The sequence below is a fragment of the Cryptotermes secundus genome, unplaced genomic scaffold, assembly GCF_002891405.2.
Source record: "Cryptotermes secundus unplaced genomic scaffold, Csec_1.0 scaffold26, whole genome shotgun sequence".
Lineage (NCBI taxonomy): Eukaryota > Metazoa > Arthropoda > Insecta > Blattodea > Kalotermitidae > Cryptotermes > Cryptotermes secundus.
Genome location: NW_019743656.1, coordinates 5,178,211 through 5,195,437, shown reverse-complemented (window position 1 = coordinate 5,195,437; position 17,227 = coordinate 5,178,211). Strand labels below are relative to the sequence as shown.

Here is a 17,227-nt window from a genome sequence, read left to right as displayed (position 1 = left end):
ACAATAGTGGCGCAGCTCTCTGGAGCACCTCTTGCGCCCGCATTTTAATTTCGCGGAACTCATTTGGTGACACGTATTGTTCTCAGAGGAGTGAGAGATAACAATAAGGAATAACAAATAAACTGTGTGTGCTAACGATTTTCTGGCTGATATTCTGACGACAAGCGTACCAAATTTAATCAGAAACAGATTGTTTACATTTCCTATAGAAGCGTTGTGTTATAGTAGTTATCAATGGAGCTGTAGGACACAGGACGTCGAACATTGGATACCTGCTGTGTTATGGATGGTTTGTCTGCCTCTCCTTCGCTTTCCTTTTCTGTTTGAAATGTTTGAAGAAGGCGTACAATATTGCAAGCGAAACAGCTGCAAGGGCGAGACTTCCCAGAACTGGGAGCACCACAGTCCGTAGCAATGACTTATAATCTTCATCACTGTCCACCTCTGGGGCTTCCGGCGTTGTGACGTCTCTCAGTCTCATATCTGAGGAAACACAAAGAATTTTAAATTCCTCACAGATTTTGAAGTACCAAAGAACGTATATGTGATGTACAGTATCCATGAAGTTTACGGCCTTCTGCAATGTGAGTTCAGCCGCAAAATTACATTTGTTATGCCATTGTTCGATTCCAGGTCAAGTAATGTGGGATTTATTGTAGACAAACTGACATTAGGGCATGTTTTCTCCTAGTACTTCTGTTTCCCCTGCAATTTTCATTATTCCAAATTCTACATATTCATATATCATCCTGGGCTGATATGACAGGCCAATAAGTGGCCGACGTTTTAAGTAGACTCAGTCTCATCCCACTCCAATAAACTTAAACAAAAATAGAAATTTCCTTCTGCAACAAGAACGCAAGATTAGGCTTTCGGATTTCATTTTACAACTTGTCATGCCCGATGGACAGGTAGAGGAGGACCAACTGCATGTCTCCACGCTCCACGCCAGGTTTGAATCCTCTGGATTTTTACCTGTGGGGACACCTGAACACCCGTGTGTCTGCAGCTCCTGTTGGCAACGGAGAGACACTTCATAACACTGTGGATGCCTGTCAGACTATCTGCAACTGCCCCGGCATCTTTGCACGGATGTGGCGGTCCATGGGGAGACGTGTCGAGGCGTGCATTGAATCTCATGGAGGGCATTATCAACATTTATTTTAAGTATACTCTTTTAGATATAGTAAGTAAGTATAGCTATCCCTGTAACAGGCCGTGAAGGCCCATAGGGTCCCACATTATCTAGACAATCGGCTCAAAGATGGCGGTAAGGTTGTCAGCCTTACGCGTCGGCCCCGCTTTACTCCCCAGGAAAATTATTTCATTAATTCCTGGTACTCATTTCTGTTAGAGGTTGAGTCGACCCCAAGGCCATAGTGCGGTTGGAAGAATTAGATCAATTGAAAAAATCCAATGACCTCATCGGGACTTGAACCCGCGACCTTCCGGCTTGTAGCATAGCCAGTCAACTAACTACGCTACCCCGTGCCCCCCCCTTTTTAGTTATAGTACACAAATTAAATTTTTCGGGACACGTGCCGGGATGGACATTTTTCTTGTTTTTTTATGTGAAAATCGCGCCGAAAATTTGTTCGCAATTTTCAGTGACTCCCTTTAGAGAAGGTTTTAGTGACATCACAAATAAATGGACATATTTACTGACTTGTTTCGTTTAGACAATGAATTATGCCCACAAGACACTCTCCCATACTAATAATAATAATTATAATAACAATAATAATAATAATAATAATAATAAACCCTGTCACATGCTTCCAGACCTGAGCGAGATGAACGCAATTCACATCCTCGCAAACCATTTCTGTAAGATGGCAATAAGTTTCCTCTTCCAAAAGCATTTGTATCGCGTCATAGGGAACAGTTAATTTAAAATGAGCTGTTTCAACAGAGCCATACGAGTAATCAGTAATTCTGAACGTTAACAAATTTGGGGGAACATTCTTTCATCCATCAATGGCTTTACAGCCCTTTGTTGGGTCCTGGCCGCTTTTTAAGTTTCGTAATCGTGTACACAGTTGGTAAGTTTCCTTGGACGAGGTATCAGCCCTTCACAAGGTCGCTACCTACATACCAGACTACACACACACACACACACACACACACACACACACAGATAGCCATGCCTCGAGTGGGATTCGAAACCACGACCCCAGTGTTCGAGTGGGCGAAGACAATTCATGCGTTAGACCGCGCGGTCACTGTGATTGGCCAGTTCCTGGAACGGGAGCCTAACATTCATAGTCACTCTCATCAGAATCTCGAATCTCACGTATTTCTGTGAGATCCAGTGTATAACGTCACGGCCCATCTCTACTGCTCAGACGCCTGTGCTTAGGCATCACGCGGTGCAGATCGCGCTTCTGTCAAAGTGATTGATTGTCAACGGGGGCAGCACACGGCGATATCGCTGGAAAAGAGGAATCGTAGCACGAAATCTACTGATGACGACGGGGATTAATACCCAACCCAAAAGAGCTGAATACAGATCACAGAATGATTAAAAATAAGCACATAAAACTACTCTGTGCATTTCAAAGCAGCTTGGAAAGAGTACAGGGTGATTACAAGTAAGTGAATTAATGTTTAGTTCGTATCAGAAGACAGAAGTTCAGAAATAGATTATAGGGTGATTAAAAATAAGTACATTACGCTGCAGTGTATGTTCGAAGATAAAGGTTCAGAAACGGGTAAAAGAATTAAAGCTATCCCTGTAACAGGCCGTGGAGACTCACAGGATTGTGGGACGTCAAGGCTACCACATTTTCTAGACAATTCGGCGAGGTTGTCAGCCTTACGTACAGGCCGCCCTTTACTCCCAAGAAGATTCCTGGTACCCATTTCTGTTAGAGGCTGACCCCACGACCACAGTGCGGCTGGAAGGATTAGGTCAATGGAAAAATTTCAATGACCTAATCGGGAATCGAATCCGCGATCTTCCGGCTTGTAGCATAGTGCCTCAACCAACTACCCTACCGTGCGCCCCGTTTCAGAAACAGATGTGACTAGAAATGAGTATATTTACTGAAGTACATACTCGAAAAACATAAATAAATAAATGGTTTTCGGAGATGTAACATCATGTAGTTATGAGAGCGCCCAGCGTTTCTAAGGAACATCGCCTCCATCGTCAGAGTCTAGGGCAAAATCAAGAAGGAAACCCGCCATTTCGGAAGAATATTTCGCCTCCATCTTCAGAGCCAAAAAGAACATCAAGCAAGAACCGCTGGGCTGTCTCCAACCTACATGCCATTATAATCCAGGCGATCGTGCTGCCCATAGTCGCCTCCACAAGCGCCTCAAATCTGACTGCAAAATGGATTACTGGTGATGTGAAAGCATGTAGAATGAAATGGAGTGGACGTTCGTAGGGAAGTTAACGTAACCAGCAGCTCTGGTGCCGAGCTGAAGGAAACGTGTACGTGTACATGACCGAAAGTGCTCTGGTAAGGCATGTCTCTTCACAGTGAGAAGTCTGCTGCAGAGAGAAACTCAATAGAAAATTACTGAGCACAGGCGGCTGTGAGGCAATAATGTGGCCCGGGAATACTGCTTATAAGACGTGCGAAAATCATTGTAATTTTCATCATTGTCATCGGCCCCTCTCTAGCGTGTGACTTCGCCTTCCGCCGGCAATTGTTTAAGCTATTCCAAACCCTGAAAATGGCGAATACTATGTACGCCGAAACGTTGTAGCAGCTTCAAAATATTGTAAAATACTGCTTATTTTCGAAAACAGATGTTTCGAAGGGAAGTAGTTTATCCATCTTCAGGATTGAAGAGTAAGAGTAAGAAGTAACCAAGCGGCCTCCGTAGTCTAGGGATAAGGTTCCCACCTCATGACTCAAGGCACGAGGGTTCAAACNTAATAATAATAATAATAATAATAATAATAATAATAATAATAATAACAGTAATAATAAGTAACCAGCAAGAAGACTGCAACTGTTTTTAACTTATTTCTCGATCCTGAAGATAGGAGCAATTATATTCCTCTGAAAAGTCCGTGGATTCGAACTACGCAACGTCACATCCCGAAAGCGTATATAATTAATACAACTTAACAAAAGAAATATATGTGTTTTTCCCTAACGTAATCAAAACACAGATTACTTACATTTTATTTATAATATAAGTTTACATAAAAACACATAATTTTGATGTATTTTGTTGAAAACTTTAATATATTGCAGCAGGCCAGTTTTTGGTCGCCCCTAGCAAATGTCATTTGTTCGTTGTTTATCTGTCTCAGACGTACATTTCTATAAGCTCGTTTAGCAATACCTTTATAAGCTGTTACCATGCAATTCTTTTAACTGAAACTTATTTCCTTCCTCTTTTGATTTAATAATTTATCTCAGCATAACAGCTTGGAGCCGGTCACGGCAGCCGAGCGATCTAAGGCATGCACTCTCTTCTCTCGCTCGGAAGCCGGGATCGTGGGTTCGAATCCCACTCAGGGCATGGATGTTTGTGTGCGTTTTTCTGTGTTTGTGTACAGGTAGAAGCTTTGCGACGAGCTGATCACCCGCCCAAGGAGTCCTACCGTATGTCTAAGATCTAGTAAAAATACCGAAGTGAAACGGAGAGTTTCATGGAGGTAGGCCTAGGCCCAAATGAGGGCTGTAGCGCCAATGGGAGAAAAAAAGAAAATAAAAAAATAACAGCTTGGATTTTTATGCTCATGGTACGAGCATGAAATTATAAATGCGTCCATTTTTTCCGGTCCCAATTTTCTGCTGCAGACTGAACTCTGTTAAGGTTTTCAAAACGCGAAGAAACTGCAGGTCTGTTTGAAATCGAGAACAACGCAGTATAAAATATCGCAATTACACAGACAGGAGTCAACTTAAGCACTTGATAAAACTGTAACATAAGAATTCCAAATTTCAAAGTAATATTAAAATTTGCTCCGAGATCCTAGCCGCCGAAGACAGTTGGAATATAGCAGCAGTCACAGGAAGAAGGACCGGACGCGTTGTTAGATTTCATAGTGCGCGATAACTGAGAAGTCAGCCAGTGAAGACTTACTGTGTGACTTCAAGATTTTGTGTGTGCCGTAGAACAGTTATAGCAGGAGTGTGTAATTAAGAGAGACTTGTATAGCTCCGCGCTGTAAATACGTGAAGACTACTGAAGATAGAGTGAACAGATTATTGTGTAGGGTTTATAAATTGTGAAAACCCGCAACTGTGTTATCAGTAATTGTAGTTGCGACTTGTAGGTTGTTAAATAAACTAATTAACAATCCGAACGGCGTCTTCAGTGGTAAAACACGTTACATTATTATTGGTGCTTCACGTAGAAATACATTAAATACGCTCTTACGAATTCAGGCTGACGTCTCTCTCTCTCCCCAGATCGCTGTCATGGGCACAGGTACGACTGTCCCCAGGTGGGTGGGGGTAAGGTAGAGGTAGAGGTGTCCCTGCACTTAACTAATTAAGCACTACGTCATGAAGACGTATGGATGGATCCATATGTTCTTGACCTTGGCACTAGTTGGTAAGTGGTCAGCTTTACGCCCCGGTCGATTTACTCCCGGGGAAAGAGCTCCCTGTACGCAATGGATAGGAGGCTGGGTGGGCCTCAGAGCCGGTCTGGACAGGTTGGTGGTAGAGCAACTCAGAAAATTAGTTAAATCAAATTTACGCTGCTTAAGACAATTTTTACTGACTGCCCTAGAGTACTCAGGAAAAAGGTATTATTTGGGCTTTTCTTCTTTCTTAAAAATCTCGGATGGGGAGGAGTCAGATGCCTGAATTATCCTCCCCTTTGAAGATGCCCACAGTCACTACATATGTTAATGTTCGGCTTATGTCGCACTCCGCGAAAAATTCATATGAACAGTTCTATCTTCAGGGATATAACACCGTGTAGTAGGTTGAAGGTCAACTGATGTTTCGGAAGAACATCTTGCCTAGATCGTCAGGGGTGAAGAATAAGCCAAGCAAGAAACCACCGTGAAGCAGGTGGTAAGCTCTACTGGTTTCTTTCTTGGCTTATTCTTCAACCCTGAAAATAGGAGCAGTTACGTTCCTCTGAAACGTCGGTTGACTTCAACGAACTACATGGCGTTTTACTCCAGAAGACAGAATTCTTCAGATAAGAAACTTGTAGTTAGGTGTACATCCATTCAGATGACAGAACAAACGGACATGGGAATTTCTGCTGTACCTAATACATATTTACTCGTTAATTAAATAGGGTTTCCGTAACAAAGCGATTGTGGCTAGTAAACTGGCTACTTACCGCGTAGTCTGCTGAAGATCCGCTGAGAGACTGTCAAGCTAGATTGTATGCTCGATAAGATCTGTCAAAGCCGATTCTCCCAGTCTTCACGATATGTCAACGAAACAGTCGGTGATCCATCACATCGCACTGTCAAGCTACACTGACAGCAGTAATCTCAGAGATCCGAACACGAGTCTACGTGAACCTACGATTCTGAGCTATCGTTGTACCCGCATTATTTCATATGTTATACGTGTATGTTTGTATTCATTTATATTTGGTTTAGCGACGCTATTGATAGATCTGGCCGATCACAGTGGCCGCACGATCTAAGGAATGAACTCTCTTGGCCCGCTCAAACACTGGGATCGTGGGATCGAATCCCACTCGAGACATGAATGTCTGTATGAGTTTATTCTGTGTTTGTGTTCTTCTGAGCTGATCCCTGGTCCAAGGAGTCCTATCGACTGTGTATAGGATTAATAAACTGAAAAAGCGGCCAAGGTCTATCAAAATGCGGTAGAGCCAGAGATAGATGAATAGATCTGACTGCACAGCATCGAATGATAAATAGGAAATGATATCGACGGAAATAGTCGTTTACCTCTACATTTCCTTGGAGGGACTGAGGATAACCACAAAAAGCATATCAGGATATTCAGTGTTCCTGCCAAGATTCGAACCGAACATCTTCTGAATGCAAGTCACAAGCACTGCCGTTTGAGACAACTCCCTCACTATATTCTGCCTTTCGCAAAAATGGAGCCGTTGTTTTCTTAGACGTTTTGGAAAGCAAAAGGGGTAACAATTATGATTATTCTTGGTTTTATAACAGGAGTAGGAGATGGGGTAGCGTACTCGGTATAGCGACTGGCTAATGGCTGGAAAACTGAGGGGTCAGATTTCGGGTCCTGGTAGGGTCAGGAATTTTCTCTTCTCCATGTCGTCCAGACCGGCTCTTGGATCCACCCAGCCTCTTATCCAATGGGTACTGGGGGCTCTTTCGCCGGGGGTAAAGCGACCGGGGCGTGAAGCTGACCACTCCCCTCCAACTAGTACCGAGGTCAAGAAAATGTGAAGCTATACATCCACTCACCCATTGGCATTCATGGCGTAGCGCTTAATTCGTTAACTACAGGGGCAACTTTACCTTTACTTTTCTAACTGGAGCAGGGTAACTCAGTCGATGTAGCGATGTACGAGATGGGCGACCGGCGTTCGATTCCTGTCACGGGCAGAGATTTTTCCCTTCACTATAGCTTCCAGACCGGTTATGGGGCACACCCAGCCTCCTATCTAATTGATATCGGGTCTACTTCCTCGGGGGTAAAGCTGACCATTCATCGCCATCTAGTGCCGAGGTCAAGAATGATGGAGATATACCTTCACTCCCCCCATACGTCTTTATGGCGTAGTTATTAATTAAGCACAGGGGCAGGTGTACTTTTACCTCACCTAGGACAGTAAATTTCGCAGCTTTATATTTCGCGAATTATACCCATGAAGTCAAAGTTAGTACGGAGAGGGATGAACGTAACAGATATAAAATATAAAACGTGTCCCTGTGTTTAATTAATTAATGAAGAACCACGTCAGGAAGATGTATTGGGGATGGAAGTATCGCTCCACCATTCTTAACCTCTGTATTAGATGGAGATGAGTGATTAGCTTTATGCTGCGGCCGTTTTACTTCCAGGGAAAGAACCCCGGTACCCATCGGCTAGGAGGATGGGTGAACTCCAAATCCGGTCTGGAAGCTGAGTAGAGAAAAACGTGTTTATCCTGTCGGGAATCAAATCCTGGCCGTGCAACCCGTCGCTATACAGATTTACGTAGCGTGAAACGTAACTTACAGAAACGTGTCTTCTACGTGCACTCGTGAAACAAGCTGTTCAACGTATGCCTTCACTGATACCAACTGACACAATACGTATGTCCCATTGCAGTGGCAGTTACATCGTCTTCCAAAGAAACAGACCTCCACGTAAATAACTTCTTATCTCCTGACATCATTCCTTTTGACTGCGGTTTCTCTCTGCGTTATGATACGTGGAAACGTTTGCAGTCAAGCAGCTTTCGTTGAAATGATCAAATCTTTAAGTTTTCTGCCATCACATCACCCAATTCTATACCGAAATTCGCGGCCAAGCAGTTTGCATTACTGCTTGTAATTCGGAGTTCTCGGCCCGGAAACCGAACACATGAAGGGTACTCTCGGATTTCTTCCGTTCCTACAGACAATTTCTGAAATAATGCTTAAATGAAACCATGAATATTTCTTTCCATATGTTTCCTGACTAATCATTTTATTATTTGACGCCGTATATACTAACCTACTGACAGCATCGTTATTAAATAAATATAATATAAACATAAAATATTCTTGTATTTAAGCATCCTGTTGCATTACTACGTGTATATCTAAAACTGTTTATTGTACTACACAGTCCGTCAACAATGCAACAAATTTTTCCTTCTTTTTTTCACCTTCACTTTCGACACATATTTCGGCCCTAAATGACCATCTTCAGGTGTCTCACTATGCTAAAATTGCTACACTGCACTAATATTATCCATTCATCACATATGCGACTNTCTGTGGTTGTGTACAGGTAGAGGCCTTGCGACGAGCTGATCACCCGCCCATGGAGTCCTACCGATTGTGTAAGATCTAGAAAAACCGAAGTGAACAGAGAAGTTCATGGAGGTAGGCCTAGGTCCACTGGGGCTATAGTGCCAAGGAAAAAAAAAGAATATTGTATATTAGTACATAGGGCGAAAGAAATGTTAGAAACCACGGAAGTCCGCGCTATTCCAAACCAAAGCTATACAACCCCTTAGAATCCAGCAAAAATACGGTTAATACAAGAACAAAGGTACGTAAGGTTTCACATTGTCGTCTTTTAGATTATGACACCGTGCAGTCTGGATTACTAACGCTTCGGATGAACACACTACATACTTTTTCAGGTCTCTCTCCTACCGTGGACATGGAGGCTGCATATTTTTGAAGCCCACAAAACCACACAAGAGCTGTAACCCCGAATACTTCCACATGAGTCTGCGCCGTTGTGAACCTCATTCTGGTAAAGTTATACTTAATGAAGCACCGGGCACTGATGACGTATGGGGAAATGGACTTTCTGCTAGACGTACTCATAATCTCGGTACTAGATGGAGGCGAGTGGTCAGCTTCACATCCCGGCAATCTTTCCCATGTAGACAGAATACCGAAACAGATTCTACAGTATTAATCAAAAGTATAATGAGACCGAGGTAAATCTTGGAAAAGGCGTGACTGTCTACACCATGAAATGCAATCATCCCAAATGAATACACTGCAGACTCGAGCAGAATATAAGCTGTTACTTTATATGAAAGTCTAAAGACGTTTTAGATGTCTGTACTTCAACAAATGGAGCCGGTATAGCTCAGTCGGTGTAGAGACTGGCTACGGGCTGGATGGCCGGGGGTCAGGGTTCGACTCTTTGTAGGGGCAAGATTTTTCTTTTTTTCCACTGCCTCCAGGTCGATTCAGGGCCATCCAGCCTCATTGCCAAAGGGTACCAGGGGGTAAGGCGACCATAGCGTGAAGTTGACCACTCACCTTTAACTAGTGCTGAGGTTTCACATCCAGTCCCCCTTAATTAGGCACAGGGACAACTTTACCATTTTTTACTTCAACAAATAGGCGTAAGACCAATAAATCGTTCAGACCAAAGCTTTCGCTGATAATGACGTATCCTCACTTCTCCGAACGCTTTCTTTACGAGATAACTACTGTCAAATACTGAAATGCAATTCAGTAATATAGTATAGGGACACTGGTTCGCTTGTACTCTGCTAACCTTGGATAATGTAGCTACCATGTACCATTTATATAAGTTATTGGTCCTTCTAGTGACGAACTGACATTCTTGACAGTTAAAAGGATTATATCGGCTCAAACCCATCTCCTCAAGAAAAACAAACATAAACAAAGCCATAAAGAGATGATATCGCTAGAGAAGTGGATTTCCCAAGATTACCTGAATCACAATATTGACACCCACTGATATTATCTCCACACGGCTAAAGAAAGGGATTATATATGTCTAGTACTCAGGCGGTAGCGTAGTTGTTGAGGGGCTATGCTAAAAGCCGGAATGTTGCAGGTAAAGTCCCGATGAGGTCATTGGATTTTTTTCAATTGACCTAATCCCTCCAGCCGCACTATGGCCCTGGGGTCGACTCAGCCTCTAACAGAAATGAGTACCAGGAATTGAGATTACACAAGAAATTATGTTAGAAATAGCAAAACATTGAATTTCCTGCAGCCTGCCAATTTATGTCTGCGTGAGACTTCTTGTTCTGGTCTGTTGGAAAATTGTCTTTACAAAAAATATTTCTATTAAAATTTTAATATTGATTTTAATATCAATTAGCTCTAAAAGTTGAGGGGCCGCATGTTTGACACGGCTGGGACCCTCAACGTCTCACGACCCTATGGGCCTTCACGGCCTGGTACAGGGATAGCTTTACTTTTTACTTCGAACGTTTATCTTTTGACGAAAAAAAAAGGGATGTCGCGCGTAATACTCTAGCTAATAAGTACAAATAATTTGAGCTGCAATGTGCGACTAGCGGGTTAAACCGAGCATTAATAGTGTCGCTTGGTCGACCTAGGAGCAGATGGACGGATATTATTAAAATGGATCTATGGTTTAATAATTAGCTGTAATGAGACGGGCACTCTCCCATTTTCCCGCCGTTAGTTTTGGTAAATGGAAGCAATTATAAGTCCAGTCCAAATATGATCATTTTAAACACCGCTTTCAATACTTGCATGTCCTGATTCGTATTAGGGAGATCTTTGGTTCAAGTCTCGGTCTGGAGATCTGCTATGTTCACCAGATTGTTCGTAGTTATCTTTATTATAAAGGGACTTGTGTAACATCCATTGACAATTTAACGGGAAATTTTTATATAAGCCTTCGTACTGTTAACATCCCCTTCATTCTCTCTTATTACTTTCCAGTCGTACGTGTTATACACCGATGATCTGAAGCCGACGTTCAAATCCATCCCCCACTAATCACACGCACAAATATTCAATTTTAAACTGCCTCCTCTATGTAGTATACTACACTTGGAAATATTCACATCAAAATATTATCAATACTCACATAATAGACACGATACACTGAAACGAAAGACTGCTCGCTCATCACCTCCTACACATACGTTCATGGAATGCGTTAACGCTCGACAAATCGTTGCTATGGGAACCTGAAATTTCAGAGATTGCATCTCACTATTACACAACTCTTTTATATAGAGCAAAAGACAGCGGCTACTGTCTATCTGCTTCGCAATTATCACGAAAGGACTATCTAACTGAGCCCATGTTTTATTTGGTTAGGGACAGTACCTGAAATTTTGGCATGACTCTTCCTTCTACATTTCTTACCACTTCTTTATGACTGATCACATTATCCTGTCATTCAATGCTATATACTCTGAGCTACATACAGCATCGTTAAACAGATAATTAAAACATGTAATCCTGAACTCAAAGTGCTCTAATGAATGGCTGAGCAATCCTGAATAAAAAGAAATTACTTGTAAAGTTCAGAGTAATGAATTTCTGTGCTACAGAGGTCTTTGGAATAAACAGAGGTAGCTCTTGTTGGACATAATTGTTCCTTCAATTATTGTTTTCAGGCTTCCAATTTAATTTCAGGAAACGTCATCATAACCCATCAAGAAATTCTCCAGTACTAGGATACAGGATACTGACATGACTTCTCATTATAAGTCCTTGGCTTCTTCTGCAGAAGTGGCTGAAATCAAAGGAATGGATAGCCTAGATGAAGACCAGGGCAAGTCCTGAGGTGCATGATACAGGAATCCAAATAACAAACAAGGAATAATCATTTGTTGCATTTATGACTTGTACTCTGGGAAGGAACTCAACATGGAAATATTTTTTTTTAATATAAGAAGTTTTACCTTTTTCTTCAACAATCTGTAATAACTCAAGTATCCTGAGCATTACAACAGGATGTATAATATATATGTATATATCGAATGACATGGTACCAACAATCAGATAACACACATCAAAGCTCACAGGGGACAGAACACAATGATGACACTTGCTGCGCAGTCCTCATATAGGACAGGACACAATAACGACATTTTCTGCGCAGTGCTCATAAGAATACACATCCAAACATTTCAGTCCAATGACAGTTCCAACCAGAAGTCATAGCCAAAAATATAACTGTTTCTTCTGGTGGTATGAAATACTTGTACATCTTTCAAGGTATAACAAGAAATTCTGGGAAGCACTAACTGTCTACTTTCCTTTCATACAACATAGACTGCATAGAAAATGACACCTCCAAAGATTCCTCGTTGCAGCGGGAACGTCTTTACCGATCTGTTACCTAGAAATGACAGGGAGATATGCAGACAGACCTGCAGAATGTCCTTTGATACGAAATGGACCGCAGAGAAAATAATGCGTCCAACAATTCTTTTGCTGTTTCGTGTATTTGCTGCCACAGTAACATGTTTATTGACTCGTTGCCTAGAACCAAAAGGAGGGATACACATACAGACATATAGACTGATGGGAAAAATTTATAAAGTACACCGTTCAGAAGGGTTTAAGTGCCATGATATACATGCCAAGTTTCATAAAGATTGATTAAAGCATTCAAAGATTATAGTGGGGATATACAGACACATAGACAGGATGGAGATTGTATAGGTCTATTTTAAGAAAGAGGACTAAGAAATATTTTTAGAAGTAAAGTAACAGTGTTCTTGGAAAAACGATGACACATTCCTAAATACAGAAAATGTTTTTAGCATGGAACATATAATACAATATAAAAGTAGGTAAAAAAGGGCTTAAAATCATCATTGGCTTCATGAGTAGCATCATATTCTTTTCCAGAGAGAGAGAAAGAAAGAAAGAAAGAAAGAAAGTAAAAAATTCTCTCAGCTTTCTGCTGGCTTGAATTTGCAACCCTGCAATGTCGGTAAACATGTACCATAAGACACAGTGTCATGTTCCAGAAGATAGTACTCCTAATTATGGACTTCATTTCAAAATTATAAATTTATCCAACAGGCATGTCTCACAAGAAAGAGTTCTTTGGATGTTTGGAAATGTACTCTCCAAATAAAAGTAGTCATAAAATTGGAATTATAATATATATATCTTGTAGTTGGCAATAATCCATGGCTTCCAAACATACACAGATGTTTCAAAAGTCAGTTAACCTGTGAGTTGTGTATTGAATATGAAGGATCTCATTTTGAACAATTTTTGTAAATTTAATAGGTAATAAAGACATTTCTAACGTATTTTAGTGTATATTTTAAAACCCAGGTTTTGGGCCAACTTGTATAACCAGCTGCATTGACAAAGCATTCCATATTATTAATCTACAAATGCAAATATTCAGAGAATTAATCAGAATACCAGAAGACCTTTTCACAAGACCAAGACCCTAAGGACACTTGTGCCTATTGTGGAACAGCTGCTATACAAGTCTTGACCAGAACACGGCTAACGTTTCAGTGTTAATTACGTGACTTCGTATTTGATGGAGAAAGGCTTAGGGGCAGGACAGTGATCCCATACAGAAACTCAGACTTTTCTGGCAAAATTTGGCCAAAAAATTTAACTCATTGTCAACTAACATCGTCTCTGAGACATGGTTCGCGATCCTGTTCTGAGACATTGTTCGATACCATCTACATAGAGAAATATCAAATGTCTTGAGATGTTTTGAAGTTTGTGCTTCAAATGTGTTATTATTTTGTTCTGTCATCAAATTATGGCAGCCTTATGCTCCTATGTGGTCTTCTCTGACCAAATAATGCATTTTGTTTATTAGCATACACCAGAGGAGATTTAAAAATATGATAAAACTACAAGAACAGGGACTTGCTAGTTATTTAAATGCAGCTGCAAGTGCAAGAAGATGTAATTTAACAAGTTTTCAATGGGTTAAAACACTTAATAAATCCATGATCAACATGATTTGCCAATGACGAGGGATATAAATTCTATGGCAGAAGCAATTTAAATTTCTATTAATTTTAGAACTTAATACTGGGAGGCAAGATTGAAGACAGATAACAAGTTCAGTTCAAACCAGGCACACTCACTTATTTTGAGATATTTTTAAAGTCTTATCACTGGGCCAAGATTAATCATAAACTGAAAAAGAAAATTGTTACAATGTGCTGGAATGTTATGCTTATTGTACACTTCCATGGTGGTAATAAATTAGATTCTTTATTATCAGGGGGAGAGTCAATTATTTAGAGAAAAATCTGCCTCAGTGTCACTTTGTTACTTTGTTGAACATAAATCCCACAATGGGACTGAATTTTGCCTCCTTGGTAAGGCTGTACAGCCATTTACTCTTTAAGAAAATTAAAATGATTTTTAAAGATTCTAAGATTGGTATATAGGCCTACTTAATATATAACAGAACAGTCTCTAAATACGAATTTCCCCTAATTTTATGGAACACAACGGTACATTATTATGTTCACAAGATCTGCCATTGGTCTTTATCCTGAGCCAGATGAATCCAGTTCTCATCCTATTCTTCTTAAGATCAATTTTAATATTATACTCCCACCTATGCTCAGGTCTTCCATGCTGTAGTAAGGTTTTCCTATCAAAACTTTATATGCATTTTTCTTCCCTCCCATGCATGTTACATACCGCACCCATCTCATTTTTCTTGAATTGTTCATCCTCCTAATAACTGGTGAAATACTAAATTTATGTTAAGAAACTGTAAATTATTTTTCTATAGTACAGAGAATGTGAATTACTGTATGATAAAACTAAAATTCACAAAAATCCCAGTACACTTAATCATTAAACATCATTAACATAACTTTAAAACTACAGCCTTGTAGAATGAAATGGACCCAGATTTACATTAAAAAAAACATCTTTCTCTTATTAACCATAGGAACTAAAGCAAACTGAGACAGTATTGCCACAGTTGGAGTAAGGAATCTGCTTTCATGATGATTTCATTAATTTGAAATATGATGTTCTGGTCTATGGATTTTACTGTTTGTGACATCATCATTATTGCTGTTTCCACATCATGGCAGCTTTGTTCCACAGTAGCAAGCATTTCTGAACTCGGGGTTTACCGTTAGCCACTATGCAGGATATAGGTTCAAAAAGAATTGAGCATGAACACAGAGCAAGTGTTAGGTTCCTCCCCCTGGACCAATACTTTAATGTGACAGGGAGGTTTGCATGCCCTGATCACCTGGAAAGCTGTGGTAGTGGGGGTGAACACTCCTCACAGGGTCAATCAAGCTAGACAGGAAAAGGGAAGGGGCCAGATGAAAGGCAGCCCCCATTATATTTGTTTGGGGGTTGGGCATGAGGGTAACAACCTCACCTTGGTAAACAAGACATGGATGCTGAAAGGAAATTTAGGAAAATAACTAAGGAGAGGTTAGAATGATAGAGTGGTTGGGCCGTGTGATTAGAACGGATCAAACAGGCGTAGATAAGAACATTTCTGGAAGTAAGCTGTAAGACAGAAGCAGGGTGGGAAGGTCCAGATGAAGAGGGCTAAAAGATATAGAGAATGATCTATGAGAGCTGAATATAAAGGGAAGGAAGCAAAAGTAAAACAGAGAATAATTGAACTGTACAGTCAATGCTTAGGTACGTAACTATGTATTAGGACACAAAAGTACTGTCAAATAGTGTTGTGGGGTTTTGCCTTTGTTGTTCATCATTACTCCGATGACAACCCACTTCTTCGGAAAAGCCTGTTGGTCCTGAAAAGGACCGTGGTTGCTGAGATGCTTGACCAGTGAGGTAGCGTGGTGCACGCCGGTAGGGAGAGGGGTTAGTTGTGGTGATTTGACTGGCCACAGCGCGGCCGTTGCTGGAGGATGTTTGGACGCCATGCGGCAGGTGAGTTGAAGTTGCGTGGTCGTGCAGCGCGGTCGTAGGAGTGATGAGGCAGTGGCTATGCCAGATGCCCAGTGAGTCGGACAGGGACACGACAACCGGCGAGTCCAGGCGAGGTGCCCCAGTGAGTCGGGTGTGAGAGCCGGAGGGCCGAGGCAGTCGTGCCTAGCGCAGCCTGCCGATGCCTCCGAAGACCGAGCGCTTGCGACAAAGCCTGCTGGCTGATGTCGCTTGAGTGTGGCTTGATCGTAGACCGAAGTCAGACTGATGCTGCCGGTTTGCGGCTGCTCCTTTTTATACACTACTCGGTGGGCGGAGCAAAATTTGAAATTGAGGAGGAAGAATTTGCAGGGTGCTGATTGGCTAGCGCGTGTGATGATGTAGATGCGGGGCTAGCAGCGAGCATGGTATAAATGCGAACGTTTGGAGCAATTTGATTGGTTAGCGCGCGTGATGGTGAAAAGTGATGTGAAGAGTGTGCGTTGCAGAAAATGCGTGATAATGTGGGATGTTCCCACAGTGTACATACGGGTATATTTAAAGAGATGTCTTAGGTGGTATTTGTGCTTGGCTGGTCACAAAATAAGGAAGTGAAGTGACATAGCAATAAAACAGGAGGCTAGGAAAGAAAGTACATATATAAAGATAATGTACTCAAAGTAGCTTTTGCCATAAGGAATCAAACTAAGACATAAATCGTGGAAATTCTAGCTTTAAGAAAAAGATCATTGTATAGCCTTACTGTTTGCTATTATCTTTACTATTAATATTAATTACTGGGTTTTTGCACTTTGTCTATCATCCAGTACTGTTTAAAGAACACTAAAGAACACAACGTTTTAGAAACTGAATCTGTTTCTAGCCTAAATTGAGGGGGTGGGAGACACCTACTGTTGGGTTAGTTATGAAGAGCTAACTTCAATCACTGGGCTGCTGGCAGGTATCCCCCACACCCTAACCTGAGGACGGAAACAGATCCAGTTTCCAAAATATTGTGTTCCTTAAGAG

General features: G+C 41.3%; 1 protein-coding gene across 2 annotated transcripts in view; it reads right to left on the bottom strand.

Annotated features, from left to right (window-relative positions):
- Positions 1-278: 278 nt before the first annotated feature.
- The window catches only part of LOC111874179, a 64,059-nt gene continuing 47,110 nt past the window's right edge, over positions 279-17,227 (bottom strand). The window contains exons 6-7 of one of the 2 annotated variants that reach the window (XM_033755368.1): positions 11,421-11,523; positions 279-483 (exon numbers count right to left, since the gene is read on the bottom strand). In XM_033755368.1, coding sequence (XP_033611259.1) covers positions 281-483; positions 11,421-11,523 — 306 coding nt within the window. In that variant the 3' untranslated portion in view covers positions 279-280. Of the gene's footprint in view, positions 484-11,420; positions 11,524-17,227 lie in introns of those variants that run through there. The other variant, XR_004514071.1, reaches the window with a different exon arrangement.